Source organism: Lepisosteus oculatus, chromosome 8 (assembly GCF_040954835.1).
Source record: "Lepisosteus oculatus isolate fLepOcu1 chromosome 8, fLepOcu1.hap2, whole genome shotgun sequence".
NCBI classification, from domain to species: Eukaryota; Metazoa; Chordata; class Actinopteri; order Semionotiformes; family Lepisosteidae; genus Lepisosteus; species Lepisosteus oculatus.
Genome location: NC_090703.1, coordinates 14,536,044 through 14,561,686, shown reverse-complemented (window position 1 = coordinate 14,561,686; position 25,643 = coordinate 14,536,044). Strand labels below are relative to the sequence as shown.

General features: G+C 38.9%; 1 protein-coding gene across 4 annotated transcripts in view; it reads left to right on the top strand.

Annotated features, from left to right (window-relative positions):
• meis2a (Meis homeobox 2a) overlaps nt 1–25,643 on the top strand; it is a 72,040-nt gene that overhangs the window by 7,347 nt on the left and 39,050 nt on the right. For all 4 annotated transcript variants that reach the window (XM_006632424.3, XM_006632423.3, XM_015350818.2 and 1 more), the window contains exons 7-8: nt 4,691–4,805; nt 24,006–24,151. In XM_006632424.3, coding sequence (XP_006632487.2) covers nt 4,691–4,805; nt 24,006–24,151 — 261 coding nt within the window. The remainder of the gene's footprint in view (nt 1–4,690; nt 4,806–24,005; nt 24,152–25,643) is intronic.

Below are 25,643 nucleotides of genomic sequence, written 5' to 3'. Positions count from 1 at the left end.
TGTTTCCTGTTACAGCCCCCTTCCCTCCTTCCACACACACACACATCTTAAAAATATTGTCTCATGGTGTTGTACAGGAAAGCCTCAAAAATGCTCCTTTGCTGGATTTCTAATGATCAGTTAAGCTTTGCCATTTATCTGTATTGTCTCAGCTTGTCTTTCAATTATTGAAATGAGATTTTTTTCTCTTTCCCTGAGCTACATCTAATTAAGCCAGCAAATTAATGGTAACTGAATATTATCTTTCCTAATGAACATGCCTTTCTGCCTCTACCTTTTCTAAAGTGAAGACGCGTGTAGGCTGCGCTGTTTATTTTTCCGAGTGGCTCACAAAAGAAGCAATGCCTGTTGACTAATTCTCAGACTCCAACAAAAGAAATAAGGTGTGATTTTTGGCCTTGTATTTGTCATTCTTGGTTCTCCTTTAATGCTTCGGGCTGTTTGGTTGTCGTTGTTTCAAAGGTTATGTATGGGTTATTAAAGCCATGCACTGGCTGTGCAAAAACATTTCTACTATGCATGTTTCATTTGCAGTCGTGAGACATTGGAGACATTGCCAGCAATGCAGATTTATCAATGTTTGTGTAAACCATTTAGAGCAATAATGTTTTTGTATTTATGCCTAAAGAGAAAATTGTATTGGCTGTGGCGTTTGAAACCACACAGCTCCGCTTTACCCCCCAGTTTATTTGCATATCCCATTGACTTGAAGTGACTAAACGCCTTTTCTTTGAACTGGAGCACAAACATAGCCTTGCTCTGGATCCCCTCTTTAAATCTAGAGCTCTTGTTTGGGAAAAAAAAAAGTAGCACATGTAGGCTAGCTTTGTCTAGGGCCTTTCACAAAAACACTGGATTGTGCCAGTGTGTTTATTGCTCTGGGCAGTTTCATTATAAGACGAAGATCACTGATTCTACATATCTTCTTAAATTAGCCTAGAAATGTCTCTGCCTACTGGCAGAGTTCCGTGCGATTTACTGCACACGAGCTATGCAGACTTGTTGCATTCCCTTTTGATTGCATACCTTTGTAAGAAATGGAACAACACTAATAATAATAATAATAATAATAATAATAATAAATCCAGACAGTTTACAATAGTACACTTTAGTGCAGAGGTCAAGGCATAGAGGGACATGGAGTATTTGATGCCTTCATGAATGTACATGCTATATATTAATTTTACTTTGGATTTTGGCAAAATTGCTAGTAATTCATTTGGTTTGGATGGATTTCTGTATCACAGAAAAATGCATCACAGCTGGTGTAGTTGTTGTTAGCTGATATTCTTATCTAACTTGCGTATTTTGAGAAGATCAAAATGCATCCTTTTAAAATTTTAAATCTGGTATGGAAAGGCTAATCTGCTTAACACTTGGAAAAATCATGCACACAGTACTGCTTCTTAAAACACTTGGCTGTATATTTTAGGAGCATGTTTAATTTTACACTTGTTCCGTAATTGATAGTGTTATAAATATGATGTTGGCTAATAGAAAGGAAAAGTTTGTTTCAGCTTCTTTACAGAATTTCTATGTAATTATTATTTTTTTTAAATTACACAAAGACGTGGAACACGTTTTGCTGGCTATGTGCTGTGACAAGATCCATCATGAGATGTCATCCTGTTAAGATTTATACTTTTGATGTGTTTTAACATCAGCATTAGGGGTCATTTTTCATGTAGTCCCTCCAGCTTTTTAATGTTGGGCTGTGGTATAGAAATGTCTCATCGGCTATAAATGCCCTCTTGTTGGATGCTGTGATAATGACATATTATATACACATAGGCATGTAAATATCTGCGATCTGTTTCCATGAAAATGAAATGAAAATGTTTCAATTGTATACATTTCCCAACACTGAATTTTCACCATCTACAGAGGAAACGTGGATTTTTTTCATATACCAAGAGACCCATGTCCTTTCTCTCCTCCTCTTTTCTGGGTTTAAAAAAATTCAATGATGGTGCTAAATCAATTTTTTTTTAAATTCCAAGGGACAAAAACACTGGCAAAATTGTGTTTTCAAAGCAAGGCGGTGTGTGTAAATGAGAAACAGTGGATAGCGACAGAGTGTTCTCCTGTGGCCTAGCTAGTACAAGCTTTTCCCATATTGTCTCCTGCTTTTATATTAATTACAACTTGCATTATCAGCTGTGAGTCTGTAACCCAGCAAATAGAAAATGCTGCCCCTGGAGACCTGGCTTCTTGTATCTATTTTCCATCTACTTCTATTGTGCTGTGCTTGGTATTTGCTTCTTTTCTCCTGGTAACTGTGCTCTTTAACACAATTAGGAAAGAGCAAGGAGCGAACCATGTTTGACTTCTAATTATTGAAGCTACTGGGAATTGTCACTTGTGTGCAATTTGCTTTTGCACTTTTCTACAGCTTTGGTGAAGCTGTGGTTGATGTAGTTTCACGACTTGCTTAAACTTTAATTCACTTTTAAGGATCTGACAACTGTTTTGATACTAACCTTCTGTTTGAAAAGAACGCCTCCTAGTATGAGGAGTTCCACTGAACGATTAATCACAAAGTAGTGAACAGCAGTCCCCTTCACCCAGATATGGAGTAGAGAAAGTCAGCACGGAGAAATGTGAGATTTGTTTTGAAACCAGTCTCATGTAGGCTTCTCTAAAAAAAATCCATATGAAAGTAATAAGTGCTCTTACGTGTGTACACCCAGACCATTCAAAAACTGTATTTAGATTTTCCTAGAGGTTGTTATTTTGTTTAGCTTTGTGAGTCCATAAAAACACTTATTTCTTCTAACTTTATGTCACACAAAATCCATTCAGGCTCAAACGAATGTGCTGCGCTGGGCTCTGCAGAATGAATGCTGAAGGCCAGTGTGCAGGGTAGGCAGCAGTGGGTGTTTTCAGCTGTAGGAAGTTGAACCCAGTCATTTTCTTTGCTTAAAACAACAAGAGTGCATTTTCCGAACACAAAGCCTGGCTCGGCCTGCATGGATTGCATGATGGTTTTTTTATGACATTTGCCTAGAAACATAAAGGAGGTGTTACTAGATAATTAATGTAATTTTCACATCTGTGGTACGGATCTGTAACAAAAAAAAGACAGTTTAAAAAAGGCCTCAGTGCATAAATTAACGGCACTCTATGTCTCCTTTTCCTAGCTGTGGCCTAGGTGGACATGTTGCAATTATTCTGTTTTCTATAAGGAAGGTTCTTGCTCGTTGTGGAGGGCTAAATTCATGCCGAGCTATTGTTTCTGCTCTTTTTCATGTAATTCTTCGAGCTCTTTATCTGATTACCATCCGGCAAACAGCTGACGCTAAGAGGCTGCAGAGGGTTGAAGAGCCCCTGTCTGCTGTTTGCCTTCAGCTTGAAGCTATTTGAGTGCTTTCCTAACTTACAGATAAAAAGGGGAGCTCACAGGCGCAGCTCCTGCACAAGCACTAGGCACTGGGGGAAGTTGCTAAATCTCTGCACTTTGCTTCTGACGGTTCCAGCTCTCTTTCTTAACAACTTAGTTCTCATGCAAGGAGCTTCATAACAGCTCTAACAAGGATATATTTGCATTTAGAAAATGGTAACGTGTTCTTGCATCATTTTTCTTGTGGTGCGCGCAGTCGTTTTTTGATTTTGTGGAAAAAAAAACAGCTGAGGTTTGTGGCAAGCTGTCTTTGGGCCTGTGTTTGTTTTGTTTAGGTGGTTTTCGAGGGTGTTCTTCTTAGCTGAGATTAATCTGGTCCCTGCCATTTTGTTGTCACATGCAGGTGACATGTCCGAGCACAACTCCAGACCTCAGGCTGATGTGATTCATGTGTGCCTTCACTCTTTCTGTGGCAGAGGAAATTCCATCTCTTGCCTGCCTTCATGTGGCATAGATAAAGCCTTTCCTGTACAGTAGAAATCCTGTTTTTGCTTTAAGCACCAGCAGGGTATTGGAAATGACCAGGAAAGGGAGGAGAATACAGTCAGTGGAGCAGTTCTGAAGCTTCAACTTTCTGTTTGTAGCAGTTATCTGTCTAAGAAGCAAACTGTCATTGTGGGACAAAATTACCTTTTTTGTCTGTGCAAGCATAGAAGGAGAACTTGTCTTGCTGGTTTCCATTTAAACCACTGGTAATCCTTACTGGCACAGATTGGTGTATGTTTTCTTAAATCTTAAGGAACTGTTGTTAGGTATGGTAAAACGTTTTGATTTAATTATCCAAATACTGAATTATATGTACTTATGTTTTGTTTCTGGATATTCTGTGTCAGATGTGAATGTATTAATATTGTTATCTCTGATCTGGTAATGATCAACAAATATGGTTGTGTTACATATATATATATATTCTGGAACGATGGGTTATTAGTGTGAATATCTGTTTTTAAAGTTTGGGTTTGAAAAAAAAGCAAAGTCTGAATTATTGTCATGTTTTTCTAGTTGTACTGTAAAACTGCCTTCATTGTGATAGAAAAAGAATTTGCTGTGTGGGACGTGACATGCAGAGAGTGCTCCTTCTGCAACAATTAAGTAGCTAATTCTTGCAAAGGTCTTGAAGATACGTTGTCTTGTGTGTGTCGCCTGCTTATTTCATCCTAAAAGCGAGTGTTACAGTTCAAGCACGCTAATGGGTTTCCTTTCTCTTTTCTTTCCCTCTTCTGCTTTCTGTTCCTGATTTGCGGCTGGAACTGGGAACGTGGAAAACATTCCTTGTCTCCCTCACGCCAGAACCCAGCGTCTTGGAGAGATCACGATGACGCAACCTCAACGCACTCGGCAGGCACGCCAGGACCCTCCAGTGGGGGTCACGCTTCACAAAGTGGGGACAACAGCAGCGAGCAAGGTAAGGGCCCTCCTTTCCCACCAAGCAGGCCAGACTGAAATAATCCAGCATCTTTGATATCCCTGTGTGTTTGGGACTGTAAATATAAAAGTGAGTGGTTAAGATGCCTTTGTTTGTATAGCTTTGAGGAATGGTATCCCCCTTTCACTCAAATGTATATAATATTTATATATAATATGTATTCCTTTTTAAGCGCTCTAAACACTAGTTATTTGAAGCTAAACAGAACTAGAAGCAATGGAAACTTGTAACTAAACTCAACCTGAATGCTTACATGTGTTTTGACAGTTCTTACTAGCATTTAAAATATATTAACTGCCTGAGCGTCATTGTAAGAATTATAGCTAGAAAAGGTCGGTATATTCCCTTCTGTAATCTGTATATCTAGGACTTAAGTGTACATACTGTGTAAAGCAATTGCACAACACCAGTTTCTAGTATTTTTTTACAACTAAATTGCCTTTACGGTGGTGAACTCATTTTGTTTGCTTAACTTTGTACATTGTAAGGTTTTGTTTTCTTTTTAAGAGATTCAGTTTTAAGATTTTCATTGGATAATTCTGGTTGGCTCAGCATAGTTATTGTTTTGTGAACTTTAAATACCATTTAACACACTGGTAGCAACTCTGTTGCTCTTTTGTATGTGTAATATTCTTTTTTTCACCTATATTTCCAAACATTTATATTGTCCCAACATCAGGCTCTTCAGGGTCAGTTCTCAGTGTTATTTTTTGTTTTCCTGACAAGAAATCCTTTAAAGAACCCACAGCTAACATTTTATCTTGAAATAATCACGCAGATATGACCTTATAAGATCGTTATATTTGTAAAAACATTTTTTTCAGACTCACTAACATAGGCATTACCTTGAAAGACATTGCTTTTGGAGAAAGCAGGTAATACTGTTACAAAATTTAAACTTGTCTGTTGTTTTTATTGTGGAATCAGATCTTATCTGAAACTAATCAAAGCTGCTGAGTGTAATCTATCAATGACTTGTGATTTGTTTTTTGTACTCAGCTAAACTTTTACTTATGGTTTTCCTTTTAAGGCACACTATGAGGTCTGATTGTATTTTTATAATGATCTGTGCTAAGATCAATGCGCAGTTTCTGAGGTTTATAGGCTTATGTTTCTGTAAAGCTAAATACATCTAGGAACTATGTCATGTGAGAGAAAAGGAAGCAAGGAAACTGCAGTCATTTTTGGGAAAGTGAGGTCTAACCCATTGATCTTATTAGTTTTGTTGGAAGGCTGGAAACCGTAGTGGATATGAATTACTTTGCGTGGTAATGTGGTTAATTGAAACTGTAATTAACCACAAGCCCTGACTTATAGGCAGTATGTAAACCTGGTCCAGCTTTGTGGTTTGCTTTCTATGTCATGTTCTATCACAACATCCACCCTCAGCTTTGGCCATATAATCAGATTTATTGATGTATTTTTTACTAGGTAAACCACTAATGTTAGTTAAGTCAGTATTTAATATATGTATATTTCTGGCAAGGTATCATGAAGTCATTTAAATTAATTACTAATGATTAAACATACGATTTGTGGTCCTTTAAAGCTGAAAGTAAAGCCAAGTTCTTATATTCTTCTCTAATTTTAAAAACAGAACAGCCTGTCTTCCTTTTTTCTGTCTGATATTGCTGATCATTCTTGTTTCTTTTACAAAAGGTTAATTGGCAAATTATTTAAGAAAAATATGTCGCGCCAAAGAAATGAAAAGTAAGGCTGATCTGATTCATGTTTGTCTGCTCTTTTTTATGTAGCGCTGTTGTTTTTTTCTTCTATGCCATCACTGGCAAAGCCAGCAGGGAGAAAAAAATCTACTGTGTATTGATTATCTTACACGCATAAGTACAAGTGACCTGTAATCCACCGAGCACTTATCGACTGCATTCTAGTACAGATCCTGTAACTGTTGATCAATGTAAGAGAAGACAGTTACTGTGCACTGCAGTGCTGGCTGAGAAAGGGAACAGCTAAAGGGTTAAAACTACCATTAATAGAAATCTAACAATGAAAACATCTTCTGGAGACAAAAGGGAAGAAAGGGAAGCTGATTTAATGGTCTAATGAGGCCATCTTCCACAGAGTTGTTTTGTGCAAGGCTTGCACTGACCTTTTGCTTTGCTCAGGAGCCCGACACTTCATTTTTCACATTCTTGCAATTATGTTAACGCTTGAAGCATTTTTGACTCTAACTCTGCCTACAACACCACGAATATTTCGATGCCATTGGTTTCCTCAACCAAAGCCCCTGCTCAGATTCTTCCCTTTCCCATTCCCCCTGTTCCCCCCACCCCCAGAAAAGCCCTATTTTATTAGCCGGTCAACAGGGTCCGGGCTAAGATGTGAAATAGAACAGATAGGTTGTGTTAGGCCAGCTCAGGCTCACAGTGCAGAGAATACAAGACACAACAGAAGAGCAGCGATAGCCCCTGGGTTTTATCAGTGAAAAGCTGCATGTGAAAACCCCTCTGCTGTGCATTAAAAGGTGTGCGGCTTGAAAATCAAACCATTTCCTTCAAACAAAAGTCTCAGCAGCCCTTTGGGTCTTGCATTTCCTTTGCACTTTCCACAGACTGCTAAAATGTTTCTGATTACATAATGTCTGCAGAAGAGCTTTCAAATGATTCCTAAGTAGGTGCAATTCTAAGCTTCATTTTCTTTTGTTTTTATCTAATTTATAATCAAGTAATAATTTTCACAGCATGGTTCTAGTTAAGATAAGGCAGATATGACTTTTGCTAAAGAACCGGTATGCACAAGTTAGAAACAGCAACCTTATTTTCTGTAAGCTTTTTTCACATTTTTAAACTAATCTTATATGCATTTTTCTATATATAGTATTTCGTCTATATAGTTATGTAGAAGAAGTATGTTTTTCTATATATAATTCTACTTTATAAGACCTTTATCAGACCTACTTAAGGACATGCTCCAAAGAAAAAATACTTTCTTTTACAGATGCTTAAAATGCATCTTCTGTTTTCCTTTTTTGTGAGCAATTTATTTTCCTAATATGACAAATTACTGCATTGAAATAACAATTCCCCATCCTACACAAAAAGCCTTCACCCATCCCCCACCACCTTCAGTGGTACATCCTTTCAAGTTCCTACCTAAGGACCCCAAAATACAGTCTAAACAGCTACAATGTAGGCTTTGACCATCTCAGCAGCAGCACTCTAATCCTCCACTGCCCCCCTGTTGGCACCACAGATCCTAGCAGTTGAAAATTCCATATAAATAATATCAAGACAGGCTAGGATCCAGTAATACCAGGAGAGGGAATGCAGAGGCTCCTAAAGAGGCGCCAGCAAATTTTTAGCTGCAGTCAGACCATCCAACCAGATCTGTTTCTGCTGCTGTGAGAGGCCCAGATCATCACACAACCAGAGTAACAAGTGTGAACAGAGAACATCCTTATTTTGAACAAACACAAAGAGAACATTTTAGAAAACTTATCAACCTTAGGACATCCTTAAACATGTAAAAGGGTACCCATGGAGCTCCACAGACAGCATAGAGGACTAGGAACTAGTTTTAGGTGACAATATGTATGAGGAGTCAGATGTATTTCCATGACGGAAATTTAAGTGGATCATCTGATGATTAGGATGTCCTGAGTCTGAATTTGTTTGATCCCAGGAGCTGGCCTTACCTGCAACTTTCTGCAGGTTTCTATGACTTTTGTAATAAACAGACATAAAAAAGGGGAAAACAAATCCCTTCGTGTTGCCTCTGAAGTCAAACTTGATTTTCCTCTGGGTGTACAGACCCCCAGGGAACATAGTAAGAATGCATTGCAGATTGGAGATGTAAGTAACGAAAGAAAGAAGAACCCGGAAGCTCACATTGCAGTTCCAAGTGCTTGAATAAGCAAAGATAACGCTCATTAAAAATATCTGATAGAATGTTAATTCCTTTGTCACCCCATTGTAGAAAAGAGAAAGGAGAATTGCCTGCAAGGAGTTTATTGTTGTGAAAAATAAGAGATTGGATATGCCATGTCTTCTATAATTTTGTTAGTTTTTGTACTGGGTGCAGATCTTAATGAACTATGTAATTATTCCAAAATGCAATATACAATATTTAAAGGGTACCCAAGGATTATTCAAATCTTGGCGTCTTAATGGTGACATCAGATTTTGTTCAAGCGGACACCAGTTTATGGGGGTGTCACTATATAGACAATGGATGCAAAGTGAATGTATCGAAGAAAATGTTGGCAAAACCTGGTCTCCTCCAGGTTATTTCTCCCTGAAAACAACTTATTAACTTATCAGCATTTTCTCTTTGGTTTCCCTCAGAAAATACCAAAGCAATATGTAATATGTAGAAACACAAGCTTTATGATAGCTATACAAGTCTCTTACCCACTTTAAAGGCTGTATGTTTTTAGAAGTAGGTTAAAAAAGCATTTAAAGATATTTCAGTGGTGCATTGATCTCATTGATGACAAGATGACAAGAAAAAAAAAATCAAATTTTACTTATCTGTTGTATGCTTGTTTTGTACTGACTTGAACATACAACCGGATAAAAATATATTTGTATTTCTGTCACTTGTTCTTCAAATCTTTCTGATGTCTTTACCTATATACAATGTAAGAAATTAACCTAGCTTTCTCAGATGGTAAAATATACTTGATTGTACATTGAAGTTTAGGTTATTTGGTAAAATGTGTTAAATGAACAAAATCATCAAGTAACTGTTATTTGCTTTAAAAAAGTTAGAAATCAACATTTTTTAAAATAAATGTTACCAATATACCTATACATTTGCATTGAGATTTCCTTACTCATCCATACAAAAATTTGCAAAAGATTTACACCAGTGAAAAAAAGATTTTTCACTGGTGTAAGGCAGAGGTATGGAATTTGTTTGCCTGATCATTAGCTATGCATGAAGGAGAAATTGATGTTGACATCTTTGCCGTGAGATCATTGCAAAATGGGCCTTCCTTACCATTCTTTTTTTGGGGGGGAGGTAAAAATCATTTTGTACTTTTTACAGCAATTGAACAATCCTCGTACTGTGAATAGGCAGAATTCCCAGAAATACTGAGACAGTTGGCCCAGTAACTGCTTAGCTCACTGAGTGTGTGTGTGTTAACCGCTGGACTGCCAGCTTCAATGAGCTTGATTCATTAAAGAATTCAATTTTTTTCTGTAGCGTGATCACCGATTAACACTGGAAAGGTCTTGCTTTGGGATATCTGAGGGACAATCAGGTGGTGCTCAAATTAACATATTAATCATACCATCTTGAAAACTCGAGGGTTAGGCACCGTTTTTGCCAGGTTGTGAGCTGTCTTAAACCAGAAGAAGATGGAAACCTTGTTGCATTTTTGCTCTTGCCCTTAGTAAACATGAAGGGATGTCTCCTGATGCCTGTTAGAGTTTAATTTAGAGTAGTAATTAAACCTGAATACTGCCTCATAAACAAAAGATAAACAATAAACCAGCAGTGGTCCCTGCTGTTTCATAGCCATCTTTCCCAGCTGTTTCAGAACTGATAATTTTTACACAGTGCTCTACCTAGTGCAGAATGTTGCCAATGTAATGATGGGGGGCTCAGAATACTGCTCTGAACTGCAACAAATAAAAGAATTCATAGGTTATCTGTTGCTGCACACAGTATTAGAAAGTGGTAGAAGAAAGTGAGGTTGAAGATGTGTAGGAGTGCTTAGCAGTAAAAGGAGCCTATCCCTGATATTGCTTACAAAAGTACTTAAATAGAATGACGCATTAACAATGGATTAGGAGCCATCACATTGTTGTTGTGCCGTTGTGTACTTGCAATATACCTTAGGCTTAGTACAGCTTGATGTCATCTCCCGCATAGAGAACTAAACCTCACCTAGCAGATGTCATACAATGGTACATTTTCTGCTTTCCTTACCACTGAAAAACATTTACATCAAATCAGAAATGGAAATGATGATTTTCCCATTTGTATGTGACTTAAGCAAAAAAAAACCCAAATTATTATTATCTTCAAAACTGGTCCGTTGTTTTGTATTTAATAGACCTGGGCTACGACAGGATCTATTGCTTTTTTTAAGGGGCGGGGTGATTGTTGAAAGCTGAGAATAGTTGCTCTGGAAAAAAAATACGGAGGGATACTTTCATGATCCCATTAGCATAACAGTGGGTAAATTATTCATGCCAAGTGCCGATTCTATGGGGAAAAGTATAGTTAATGCACATAGTTTTCAAATGTATCCCTTTCTGCTCCGAGACCAAATTCTTGCTGGATTCAGCATTCAGCCGTTTACGGGAAAAGCTCTAGTGGCGTGTTAGAAGCTGTTTCAGGGGCTGTGCTTTGAGGTTCATCTCTCAGTGTGCACTGCTTTCAACACAGACCATCTGGCCTTCCTCCAAAAGGTGATTAAACAAAATGATCAGCTCATTCTTGCTGTGTAACATGCCCAATACTCTGGATTAATGAACAAAAATCAGAAATGCTCGCCAGCAAGACAGCAACAGTAACGTCATCCTTAACCTCCCCACTCTCTCCCCTCCATTTTTCTTCCTTTTATATTTTTTAGTATTCAGATGTTCCTCGGGCGTCTTTGCCATCAAAATGTCCTTCTGGCCTGTAATCATGAACAGGTTGTGTGCACGGCCCACACTGCTGCCTGTTCTGAAGCAGGAAAACCACATTATCTGGGTCAGGCTAATGTGCAAACTAATGTTCAATTGGACATAGGGAAAAAATTACTAAAATTATTCTTACGCCAGCTGAGGAGAATGTATGCTATGTGCCATTAGGGAAAGCTTGATTTACTGAACTTTTTTTTGTCCTTTGCAGATGTAGTTTTAATTTTCCTTGAATATATTTAGAATAATTAAAGCAAGAAGTATCATATTGTGATTGGGTTATATTGAGCAAGGCAACTTTGTTTATCTGGTCTGCACAAAAGCATTTCACTGGCAGAAAGGAGTGGGATTTCATGGCTGAGCTGTACACTGCCACCACATGTAGCTCCTTTGGTCATAGGCACTTTGTACAACACAGGAGAACTGATGTAATGTTGCTAAAAGGAATTCCAGCCGCCTTCCCCAAGGGTTACGTGTCCATTACTGCTGCTGTATATTTTTTTAAGGATAACAATGTACTGCTTAAAGTTACTGGTTTAGGGAAGAATTTACAGGTCTGTTTTAGCAGGTAACCTGAGGTCAGCTAAGAAGTCACCTCGAAGAAGTGATAATCCAATATACCTAGTCTCTTAGCCAGTTTTTTTAGGAGTTTGTGTGTGCGGGTCTGTGTGTGTGGAAGGGTTGTTAGCCACAGGCAGTGTTTCAAATACCTTGTGTCTTGGTAGGTCCCCATTATGGTTTAGAGAAGGGTTACAAAGGCCAAGTCTATCAAAGGCACACCTGCAGGGTGACTTTAAACCCTGCCTAACCACTCATGCAGTGGCGTTTAAGGTGTGCTTATTTGGGAATTAACCCTGACTCCAGAGCTTTAAGTTTCCTCGTTTCTTTTGTGTTTGTCTGACAGGCCTTGCTCTCTTTTCACTTTTTCGTGCTGTTTCTTTCCAGGCCTCTAATCCTCGCTGCCTCTTTACATCTAAACACTGCGTAGCTGAGGTCCCCTATTTAACCAAAAAAAGACAAACATTATTTGGATGTAATCTTATAGCTGTAGAGCTGAGTCTTGATGGGGAGGGTGTGGTTGTAAAAAGGATTCTGAATGCTATATAGTAGCTATACCCTACAGGTACTACTTTATAGGCAGCCAAGATCCAACAGAGTGGGAGTAAGATAATGAAGCTACATTCGACTTTATTTATGTTTTTCTTATAAATGTGCGTTTTAAGCTTATGTAAATGTTTGGTGCATTATTCAGGATAATGCACACATTTTCTAGCCCAACTGCATGGTGTGGGTTTTAATGAGTCTGTAAGCAAGCTCATGTTTTTGGGAAGAACAGTTGTCCCATGTCCCTTTTTTGCTATCTGTTTTTTTTATCAGATTAGCCTTTTTTATTTCAGGGAGGGGGCAGGAACTATAGGAAGTATATGCTTTTGCAGTAGTAAGAACCATTAGCGCTTGTTGTTGTAGGAAACTGCCTAATAATTTCTAATTACCCCAAGGAAGTATCATGAGTGTAAGTCAGCAAGGATAATTTCTTATTTACAAGCCTGAAGCATTGAGCACTCTTGAAGAGCGAAGGTTAATGCACAACAAAACAAATCAACATGCCAAACAAGAATCTCAATACTCACTTGCTTCCAGCTCTGGGTGACAAAATGTTCATCACGCATTAAGATAATTCATTTCTAAGGTTATCAGTTGTGGAAAAAGGGGCTTTTTGGAAGAAAACACCATATCAAAAGAAAGATAAAAAGGAACAAGCCAGCAGAGAATGCTTAGTTTGTGTTCCTCATGAATACTCAGATCTGTTATTTGCCTGTTTACAGAGTCTTAAGCCCCACATGTGAAACCCACTTTTTTAATGATTCAGTTTGCTTTTAAATTACGTCCTGTCCCATTAGTTTTGAATACGGCTGCATAGCATTGAACTAATGCAAATTCTGTCTTTCTGTTCAAGCATGTTTGGTGTTTGTTTGGTTTCTGCAGTGCCTAGTCAAGAAGTTTCAGTGTCTTTATGACAGTTGCTCCATAGTAACATGTTTTTATTTACTCTGAGTGAGCACTAGCTCTTGTAAAAGTTTAAAAGCATCTTTCCTGCTGCCATTGGGCAACAATGGCTCTGCATTGATTAAAACAATGGGAGGAAATTCAGATAGAAGCGAATATAAAAAAAAAATGAGATGAACCTTGAATTGTTTTGCACTGGACAGTTCCCCAGTGTGATTTTTTTTCTTTTTGTTTTGAGAAACTCAAGTTAAGTCATAGGCAATAAAAACTCTCTTTATTTGTGTTTAAAAAGCATTTTTTAGCTTCCAAAAGAGAAAAGTGCATTGTTAACAGTGAATGCACACATCCTGGGATGCAACCTTTAGACAACTGTGTGTCTGCTGGAGACATCTGTGAAGAGTGACCTTTTGACCTCGAAAAGAATGCTCTGAAGGTGGGGGAATGCAGCTACCCCTCCATGGCCTGAAGGACATTTAAAATGTGCACAAGAACAAATTCTGTAACTATTAAAAAAAAATGTCCAGCGCGTAGGACTGATCTTATTCCTACCCAGAGGCCTCCTTCAACTCTTGCCTCATGAGATCATTTTCATCTTTTAGAAGTCAAAAGGACCCCAGTAAAATGAAAGGTTATGCAACAAGGCCCAGCTTGGGTGAGAGATGCTCCCTGCTGGAAGGGTTACTCCTATTCAAAGCACCTGCTATTGTGTGGGCGCCTATTGGTTTCCCATTGTTACAGCAAAATTAGTCGTGCTTCCTTTGGCTGAAGAGGCAGCAGCAGTTCTGTCTTTCTCTTGTAAAGATATGTGTTACATTACCACCATGGCCTGTTTAATGCACTAAGGAAAATTTGATTTCTTTTTTTTTTCTTTCTTTATTCCCGTAGTAGCCTATTTTCTGCTGGAACCTCTCTTTGATTTCTTAGTCCTACAGTGAAATTTAGGATGGGAATAGCTACGGGCTCCCCCATTTGGTCTGCCCAGGTCATGGGGTGTTCAGGGAAAATTGAAAAGTCAATATTAAGGAAAAATAAAACAAAAGGAAATGCCAGTCTTGAAGACCTAAGAGGAATGAAGTAGAATTAATTAACTGCATCAAAAAAGGAGCTTTATTCTGGGCTACAATTTAAGGCTGCATAATAATTTACAAAGAAGAGAAAAAAAACTTCCATGAAGTAGATTATTTATTGCTAGAAATACAGCCTTTTTCCATCTATATGATATCAAGGTTGGGTGCTAGAGTTTCTTGCTTAAGAAAAATGTTCTAAATACCAAGGCCCCAATTAGCAGCATAAGTTTAAAAAAGTCATTGTGTTTTGCAGCATGTGTATGTTTACGGATTTGCCACTTACTACCCCTTTTGGCTTTCAGGTTCACTAAGGCTTCTTCTCCGAGTCCTGGTAATGATAACTTGTGTCAGGCAACTTATTACCATTAAGAAAATGTGCAAGAAATCCAATTGAACACCTATTACTGTAGGTCAGCATAATAGAGTCATAGTAATCTGAACCTCAGCTCCGAAGCACCATTTTTCACAGTCTTAATGGGCTCTTACCAACAGGCTACAGGGAGAGTGCAATTTCTTATGCCAAGAACAGTCAAGCTTTGAAAATCAAAATTAAGACCAGGTTTGGATGCTAATGAAATGGTTTCGGAATATATCTTAAGAAGGACAGAGATAGTCAATAGATATTCATCAAACCCTACCATCACCATTAATGGAAGCAAACGGAGTCCTCTAAATGAATTAAATATTGCCTGTGTTCTAATCATGTTTTACTTTCCTTCATGCGTTATTTTCAACGCAGTTTTACTTCAAAACCTTGCACCGCTGACATTTTCAAGCTGAAATAGGCATTTAGCCATTGTTCTCGCCAAGTTTCTAGGTTGTGGAATTCTTCCTCGAGAGCTGAAAATGCAGGCACTCCACTTCAAACCAACCTTTTTATAAATGATAATTAATGTCTGAAATGGCGCGGTGGAGGACACAAGACAGAAAACTATTGACTTGTAAAGGAGCTGATAGGTGAGGGGTCTTGACAAGACACTAGTAGCTTTCTTTCTTGTAAAGGAGTATCTGATTTCTCTGCTAGTTGGGTCCCCAGAGACCATGTTGTGCTTACTGTTGATCAGGGACTTGCAGCTGTATGGAATAAAAAAAAGAAAATAAAATGTAGTTTTGTAAGAGGCGTTCATCACTGCAGTTGAAGCTCACAGAGAGAGGCAACTGCTCACTGACTTTGTGTGTGACAGCACAAAGGACAGCGATAGAGAAAAGCGAGTCAGCAAGAGAGGAGACAAAAGCCGCGATCAACTAACACAGCCCCACATGGCTTGACTAATTTATGAGAAAAAAACTGTGCTGTTCACTGGATCAGCACACAGAGGAGGCAGGTGGAGTAGGAGGAAGTTTTCATTGACTCTCATGAGCAAGTGTGGAAGCCATGGGGGATTCTTCTCAGTTTGAACTTTATCAGGGTCTACGCTTAATCAATAAGGTATTGGAAAAAGAATTAATTACTAAAGCAGAATAAAACAGCTGCATTTTAAACCAAGGATTCATCAATTCGGTAATCTCCCAGTTACAGCTTAGGTGCCGTGAGGATCATTCTGACTTCATGTAATGAGGAACTGAGGGAGTTTCCTTCTCTATCAGGCTGGGAATACACATTAGACTGCTTTTCAGCTGTTTGTCATCAACTAGTACAACTGCATTTCTCCCCACTCTTACCCTTTTCATTCACAACTTCCCATTTGATGTCCTCTCTTGCCGTCTCCAGAGCTTCCAGCTTCCCACCGAATTCCAGCTTTCATGGGGATCGAAAGCATTAATGTGGAAATCATTGGCACCAGGAGAGCAGGTCTTAACTGTCCTGCTGGTTTTGAGCAGAGTTGGTTTTCATACCGGACATACTTCTATTGTGGCCACTGTGGGGTCAGAGACCTGCTTGTTGAAGAAGCAGTAATTTGAACACAGTCTGTAAATGTTTCATCCGTAATTTCCATAATGGTGAATTTCAAGGAGGGTTGAGAAGGGTTATGGGAGATGAATTAGGTTTTTAGTGAGCTCATTAGGAAGCCAAACAGAGTTTAGACAGCAAAGCAGTGAGTGTGGCTGTAATCAGTTCTGCTCGCTTTGTTCCTTGCCTTCGGGACATTTTTGAAAACTTCATGGCAGGGGTTGATGAGAATATGCTGAGCAGAGGCTACAATCTGATGGTTGACTTGTTGATTTCTAAACCTTTTAATTCATTTTCTTTCTCCGCTCCAATGGCACTGGTAGAAAAATCACTCATTTATTAGGCTTATTTTGTGCCAGCTTCCACAGAGTAAAACAGAGGCAGTTTTAATAATTGCAAGGTGTCACGTATTGGTCCTGATCAAATTAAAAATAAATAAGATCTGTTTGTTGTAATTTTAAGTTAAATTGGGGGTAGAAAATCACCACTGAATACAGCTAGCTCCAGCTCATAAAGCTCGAGTTTCCCTTTTCAGAAATAACATTATGTGGAAAACATTGACTTCTTCACTGTAGACACTTTACGCCACGGCATATCTTTTAAAAAACCCTTTGATTTCTTTACGAGGGTTTTAATAATGCCATATTGCCGATAGCAGACAATGCTGCATGATGCACCACTTTCTTTTTTTCTTTTTAAATTTAATTCTTAACATGAAGGAGGACTCTTTTAGAAAATTGATGCAGTTTGCTCTGCTAATTTTCATGCTCATTCCAATTAATTTAACATGACCCAGTTTTCCTTCCTCAGGCTCATTCTATCTAATTAGAAAAGCAACACCTAAAGAATGAGTTTTAGTTACCAACACTGGAGAGCCACGGATGTAATTTATTTCCGATGGTAATAAAGTTATCAAAGTGCACGACAGATATCTGATGTCAGTTAGAGAGATCGCTGTAAAAAAAAGATCTATTGTGTTTGGGGCGGCACTGAAGGGTTGGTTAAAGTCATCTGGGGAGGGGGGGGGAATGCAATAACACTATCTTTAAGAGATCCAATGCACCTAGATAACCTCTGGGACCAATTAGTGTAATTTTATTTAGGATTGGGAAGACTATTCACTCCCCAGAAGGGGAATGGGGTGGAGTTGTCAGAGAATCACAAAGTGTGAAATCTTTGGTCTAGACCCAGGACTCTTCATTAGCCACTGATCCCTGTCACATAGGGTAGGGGCAGTCATGGGCATCGTGATGCTTTTTATAAAAAAAAGGGAGACAGCTCTCCCATCCTCTGTAATTTAGCCTTTCCATTCATGTGAATTGGATTTCAATATCAGTGACGGTTCTGCTTTTCATGTCTCTCTTTTCTCTTTATAGCTCCACCTTCTCTTGTAAGACATAGTTATTTGCTATCAAACTGTTTTTTTTCTTAAACACTAAAAAAAACATAATTGTGAAACCCAGTCACAGCAAGCTAGTGATGCATGGATTAAATGAGGTTACAGTGTGGTTGGGGAAAAATGTTTAAGCTTTCAATGCTCCCACCCTATCTGTTATTGTAAGGCTATAAGTACGCAGGTTCTATTTCATATCTCCACCTACTGCTGGCTTCTGGTCACACGCACAGTAACAGTAACATTTAGCATGTGCCTCTGTGTTAAAGGAGGTTTTTAGGAGGCAACTAACAATTTCCAAAATTGTAAAGGTATCATCTAGGACAGAAAAGAAAGCAAGCACCAGACAAAAAAAAACTACATTTTTGGGAAAGGACAGAAAAATATTGCATTTTTTATCATACAGTTTCTCTGAAAATTAGATTTACAGTATTACCATAGAAGTAGTGACTAAATTGTTTGTCTATGCAAACACATGTATGCTTTTAACTCTTTTGATTTTGTTAAGAAACACAAATAATTTGAATTAAGTATGCCTGCTTTAATTTCAAACCCAGGTAAAAGTATAGTAATTTGCAAGACTTTGTACAAATTGTATTCAATAAGCACCTCTTCACATATAGACTATTGTTGTGAATATTTAATACATCAAACAATGTGTTTTTGTCCACTTTTTATTTTAAAATACCACATTTTTCTAAACTAAAAAAATAAATTATATATACAGTATATATCTGGCAAACTCTGGCCAGAATTCAGTGGCCATAATTAAGTACTCATGATAGCTTTGGTCAGAAGGAAAAAACCCACTTCCTGCATTTGTGAGTTGTAAAATCATCAGCATGGAATGATTAAAAAATATTATTGGATTGAGAGAAAATGTTCCATTACTTGGGCTGTTCAATAAATGGGGACCAGGAGCAGCTATTGTAGGCCTCTCAGAGGCACTATTTATGATGTAATGAGGTAATTGTTGTTACAGGTAGCAGGTTAATTACACTTGTAATTTTCTGCCCAAAGCCTTTGATAATATACATAGCAAGGCCTTCTCAAACATCGGGATTATTGGCAGATGATTATCACAAGGCATTTAAGGCTTGCTCCACGCCCCCTGGCTTGTTTTCTTTCTCCACAGTCCTTTTGTGAACTTCTGTGCTTGTTTTATTTTTGGGTTAAAAGGTAAGGCTGCTTGGCCTTTAAAACAAGGCACCCTCCTAAGTTTAAAAACCTACTCTGGAGTGTCAGTGTTCGCTTCTGTTCTGATTCTCTGCATCACTGGAGAGAGGATAGTTATCTCTAGCATTCCTAGGATGTCAGAAAGATAGCTGCTCTAAGGGAGGGAGGGAAAAGGGAGGAGGGGGTGGGGTTGAAGTGAGAGCTGTCTTCCCATGTGCTAGATGCTTAACACTAGGCTTAGCAGGCAAAGCATCTAATTATACCTTTTTCAGTTAATTTAAGACTATGGTTGAGACTGTGCTTTCTAAAGCACAGAACGGGGCTTTTAAAAGGCACTCAATAATATGGATGAGTTCAATTATAAAGTAATTTAACAAGATAGGAGTGGTAGACAGAAAAAAATGACTCAACTGCAAACTGTATATCTTTTTTTATTTCTAGAAATTTATGGGTACATGTCATCCAAAACCACAATACAGATATGACAGAAATGAAATCCAGTCTTTTGAGTGTTAAATCCCCTCAGTTTAAAAGTAAACTTTTCAGTCACACCTGAAAGCAGCAGGCCAATGCAAGGAAACTGCGACTACTTTAGCAGTTGGTATTTAGGTTGAAGAATAGGTATAAGAAGGGTTAAAGACGTCTGGTATCAAAATCCAGTAGTCAGGAGCCATTCTGGAAAAAATGGCATTTAATCAGGTCTTATTTTGTATTAAGGTTTGTGGGGTGGTCGTGTTCTGGCCCTGTTCAGGAAACATTTGCAATAAAAAAACATCAGGCAAAGTACATTGCAGCATATTTCTTACATTGTTATTCATGAGATTCCCTACGCCCAAGGTTTTAAACCTGCTGTACAGTATACTGCTGATGAGCAGAGGCTTGATAAACGACCTGAATTATTTTCACTGAACAAGTACATTGTTTGTGCTTTTCTGCCAAAGTTGGTCCTTCATTAAAAATCTTTGCAGATTCCAGAGTATTTAGCATGGAAAGCCCCAGCTCCATCTACAAGTTGGAACGTACGTTTCGGGTTTACATGGGAAGCAAATGGAATCCTTATTATTGTTTTCTGTTAAAAAAGCGCTTAGTTAGCATATTGTTGCCGTCTCGTTGTAGCTGAATCCTCTAATCCTGTGGGTCAGCGTGAAACTCCAGTGGCTGGCAGTCCTGCTGCCTGCTAGGGTGTGACTGGAAGCTCTTTCTGTCAGGAACATGTGGTCTCTTTACTGGAGAGGGCCTGCGTAAATCCTGTGTAAATAGAGGGAGGCTAACAAAGGGGGGTGCCCCACCGCTTCCAGCATTTGGAGCCATTTGGGGGCTGAATGTGCTAAATGCCGCTTATGCCGCCTGAAAAGTCGAGGAGAAAGGAGCATAAAATCCCTTCTTTTCTCTCCTTTCTTGCCGGACCCCGGGGGGAGGGTGTTGAGGGCCCAGGGAAGCCCAAGGTAAGAAGGCGGCGGGGTTGTTTTCTTTCTGCGCTGCCTCTGAGGGCGAAGAAGGTGTCCCGGGTCACTGTTACCCCCAACCCCCCCTCCAACCCCCCCCTCCCCTTTAATGTTGCCAAAGCCCACGCCGACTCCATGTTGCACTTCCAGAAAAGAAGTGCAGCTGTTAAACAAGAGAGCTCCAGCACAGTAGGCCATGCCCTCGGTCACCTCAAAATGATACAGAATTTCATTTTAACATGCCTGAGCAGTGCAACCCGGCAGGGGGTGAGAGAAACTGCTGTAATTAGTCATTTTAAGTATTGGTTCCGTAGGTCAAAATAAAAAAAAAGAGTGCTACTTTTATTTACAAGCCTGATTACCCTGCAACAACAAGATGAACAACAATGAAAAGCAGCATGGAAAAAAATTGGTCTTTTAAGCCAGACGCTGAAGCTTGACGTGCTGGTGCATGATTTTGAATCTACAAAAATGAGCAGCAGAAGAAAATAGCTTCATCTTCCTAAAATTTTAGTTATATAAATGTTATTCTCGTACAGTGGTTTCTTCAATGAATTGCTAATTGCTCAATATAATAAAACAAGTCTTATTCTGAACATGTAATAGGACAAATCAGGCATTGGTTTCTTGTGCAGGTTATTTCTGCCATTTGCATCTGGCTTCTAATGATTGTAATTCTAATCTAATTTTTTTTTCTCAAAATGCTTTCTCTGAAAGTGTTACAAAATTAAAAATAAAAACACTTCTCATACATGTTAGGCGCTATAAGTACTAAACAACCGGATTTATTCTCCTGTGCTATTATTATTGTTACTGTTTGCCTGCAGTACATTACTGACAGGTGTTAATGTGGAGAGAGTTTTTCTATTTCCCTACAGTAGTCCAGCAGCAATGTGGTCATTGTGGTCTCTGTTTTTTTCTCTCTGGAACACCATTCAAACAGTGGTATAATGTGCTGCCACTCAGAGGCGTATCAAAGTATTAGTATTAATTCCTGAGGAGCCCAAGTCAAAGCTTTGCTAAAAGGAGCGGAGCTTTCAATTGCTCTAATGTGCCTTTTTTACCTGTAAGTTTATTCTGAGGTCTCAAAGTGTGTGTTAACAAGAGAGCATGAACTTTATGCAAATTCTGTACTCCTGTAGTTTGTAGGAAACAAATATTTAAAAGTAGTTTACTTTTTAACACACTGTAACACACTCATTTCATGCATTTCTACTATGCATATACACACATAATACAAGTAAAATAATAACTAAGTAATTTCCTGAATAATTTCCTGGGTGCCCTTCAGAACACAAATTTGTACATGGGGAAAGGTTGAAAAGCTCTTAATGGGAGGTTGTCTAATTTTTTGTCCAACTTTTAATTTTAGCTTGAGCTTTCATACCATAGGATTATATTTGATCCCTATTCTTTTCCCATCCCTTGCATACAAAAACACACACATACTTTCATTGCAAGCGCTCTAAGTAGAGGGTTTTTTTTCCCATCTCTGAGGGCACTGCTTTTCCAAAACTGCCTGGGGCTACACTATAGCACCTCGCATCCCTGCGGCCCTTTGCCCGGCTCGTAATAGCCACTCTCCATCTGTGTCACATGGACAGATGATGAGACATTTCCAGTTTCTGTTTTTTTGGAGCGCACATCCACACAGGTTAAAATGCCAGAGTTGCCAAGGAACAGTCAAAAGCCATTAGTGTTTGGGACCATTTGCCCTGCAGCACTCCTTCTTTGGCACATAAGAAAGGAATGGGGGTGGGTGTAAATCACCAGCACTCTTCAGATGTAATGAGGTTGTGCAAATTCTCCCCCCCCCCTTTTCCTTCTGATCCAGCATCATTTTTATGATTATTTCCACCTCTTTGGCTTGCCTTCATATTTTTTCTTTTCCCATGTATCTGTGTGCATATGTATGTGTGTGTGTGCAGTGAAGAAAGGCGAGAAGACGGTTGTAGAGTTTTGTTGCTTCTGCTAACTTAGATGGAAAGGAAGCCCTTTCGGCTTTAGGGGAGGCCGGGCAGCCGTATAATGAAGTGACATGTCAGTCTGTAAATACTAAAGGGTTGACTCTTCCTTGTGCGGGACGGGATCGTGTTGCAGTGAAAATGGAAACATCAATAAAATTAATCTGCCAGCTTTTTGCTGTGGCTTTGCAGTTTCTGTGGTCAAAAGAGGTGGGTGGCAAGAGAAAGGGGAAAGACCTGTGATGCCAAAATAAAAACTTTATTAGCTAGAAAACAGTCCACTTTGTAGCTATTCTGGTCTTGCTGTGATTACTTTTGTTGTTCAAGTTTAAAAAAATAGTTGAATTAGCAAGTGGTGCCCTGTTGCAGTTGTCAGGAAGCTACTCTGTGTCCAGCTCTGGCTACATCAAGTCCAGAGTTTATTGTTTTAGGCTTTCCTGAACAAGGATTTTACTTAGCGTGGGATTTATGGCATTTGCTGCTAATGAATGTCTATTCTTAAATTACAAAACTCACAGTCTCTACCCAATTCCCAGATGTCCTCCCAGGACCCCAGCTTCTTAAACATCAGCAGGGAGCACAAACTCTGCACTTCTCTGTTTTCCTCTTTCGTGTGGCTCTGGGCTAATGATGTGTAAGGAAAACACAGCGCAGGGAAAGAAGAGAAAAATAACTAGAAAAAAAAGGAGAGAAGGAGAGAGAGCCCGTACTCTGTCCTTGTATTCTTCATTTATTTTGCATTTGATTACGCCACCAGTCGGATCTTTCTTCTTCCCCCTTTTTAATGTTATTAGTTCAAATATTTATGCGCGAATATGGCTTGTATAGGTGCTCATGATTGATGCCTCCCCAAAAACAGGAAGACATGCAAGTATGAATTTTAAGAAAGTCGGGGTCCCGCAATGCCTTAGTGGAGGAGTTTTTCAGATACATAATTTAGATGCCCTCAAGGAAGGCTTTCAAGGCATTTTCGCCTGAGGGTAAGAAAAAATAACTATGACTGTTAAAAGTAAATCATTTTTGCTAATGCACAATTAATGCCAGTGAAAAGCACAGAAGAAGAGAGAGCTGGGGATGGAAACTTCGGTTTAAAGTGAGCAACCTGCCTTGATATGCACCGGTTTCTTCTTTAAGCAAAATGATGATGGACGTTAATGTAGCGGAAGCCAAAGTTGTCCTGTCATGCAAATCATGCAGTCGTAAGGGGAGGGGTTGAGGTGTGCTCTAGTCCATTATGTGCATCGCACTGTAACGCAGTGCCACCTCAGTATTTGTCCTTGGACACTTTTTTCTCAGCTCAGTTTATTATAAATTATTCAGAATATGTGTGTGAATTTGCTATGTGTGTGATTGTGCTTTTTAAAATGTCTTCACAAAAATATCTTTTTTCTCCTTATAAAATTCTAATAAGAAAACTATTTAGCATTGTGCATGATTTCTGATTGAATTAATACCGTACTTGGAGAATGATTGTCTTCCTGTTGTTTCATGCTTATTTTTCTTACCAATAATTGTACATAGTGTGTCTTTTACAACCGTGTTGTTTTCAAGAAAACTTTTTTTAGTGAGCTTTGATTAGGAATACCTGGAGTTTTGCCCTTCCTTATCCTTTTGTTTCTCTCTTCTCTTGTATGTTTCAGGTGATGGTTTAGATAACAGCGTGGCCTCACCTGGCACAGGTGACGATGACGATCCCGACAAGGACAAAAAACGACAGAAAAAAAGGGGAATTTTCCCAAAAGTAGCAACAAATATCATGAGAGCGTGGCTATTCCAACATCTCACAGTGAGTGGAAATATGCTTATTTTTAAATGTATTGCCCTGTACAGCGGCCTCATGCACAAAACTGTATTTTGCCTACTTCATCTTAGGACCCTTGTGTTTGCCATACCTACTGTGAAACGGAATAACTGAATCTGCATTTTTCATTTATTTCTTTGGTTAGCTGGATGTTTGTTTCATGTTAAAATCAGTAGCTGGGATTAACATGAAATTGCTGCGTAATCCTGCAACACCTCTGAACTCCAGAAATGATCAGTCATTTGCGTTTGCAAAGCAAACTTGATTATGATGCCCTTTAAACAATCATACCAATGTTCGCTTTGTATATATAATTATTATAATTTGTTTTTCATGAATGTTTAAATACAAAAGCATGACATCTCCTGATGTATGCACACAGTTCTATCAAAAAGCCAGATGTTTATGTTTCAGTTTATACTTTATGTACCACAGAGATTAGAATAGCATTTTTGCCATTCGTTAAGCAAATTATCTTAAAAGTTAGACCACTTCAATACTGGAGATTATCTTTGAGGAGAGAGTGGCACTTTTTTTGCAGCATTCATTCTGGAGTTGTTTTTTATGTGCATGGTTTCTGTAGACTGATGGTTTTTTTATCAAGTGTTTTTCATTTTGCGAAGGTAAAAAAAACATTTTCCCCTACTCTGCGAGCTTGTGGCTGTTACTCTAGAAAAAAACATGCACCCCTGTTTAGTTGTATATAATTGCCATCGAATAATAATTTGATAGAAGAGGTACAGTATACTGCATCGTGGGATCATGTGAAGCTCTCTGGTTTCATCACATTAAATAACATTCCTTTGTTGCCCTGTACTAAATGTGTTCCTTGGTGAATTCTTCAGTGTTAATAATCACAACATTCCAACACATAGCTTGCTGAACTGCAAAATAACATTCCCCATTAGTGGGGAAGTTTGAAACTACTCAGTATAGAGTAAACTGTGTGCTTGTGTTCTCCCTGTGCTGAACATTTAGTCAGAATAGCTTTTGGTGATTATACATACAACTCAGTAACACGAATAAAATTGGCCATCTGATGAAATATTTACAGGCTGCAGAAAGTTAGTTACAGTCTCCTGGTTTGAGGCAGAGGGGTGTGAGTAGGGAGGTTCTCTCTTGAATATGTGTGCTCTGGCAGTGTGGCAGTGAGGGACTGCATGTGAAGTGACTCAGTGGTGTCAATACCCATTGAAGTGGCGTGGTAAAACAAGCAAGCAGGTGGCAATGGACAGATTTTTCCCGACTGCCACTTTTGATGTAAGGACATTATTAACTAGCAAAGGTGTATTGATTGTGGTTGTGAGGTCAGAATGCGGAGTGACTCCTCCGGAGCTGCAGATATGGGGGAGGGGAGAGTGCCGAGGTTAGCCCTGGGCTGCAGCTTAGACCCTTAAGAAGGTCAGGTGCTCCATGTGCCCACTTTGCCCAGAGGACTTAGATGGAACAGGGGTCCCAAGGCTGATTACCTAACCAA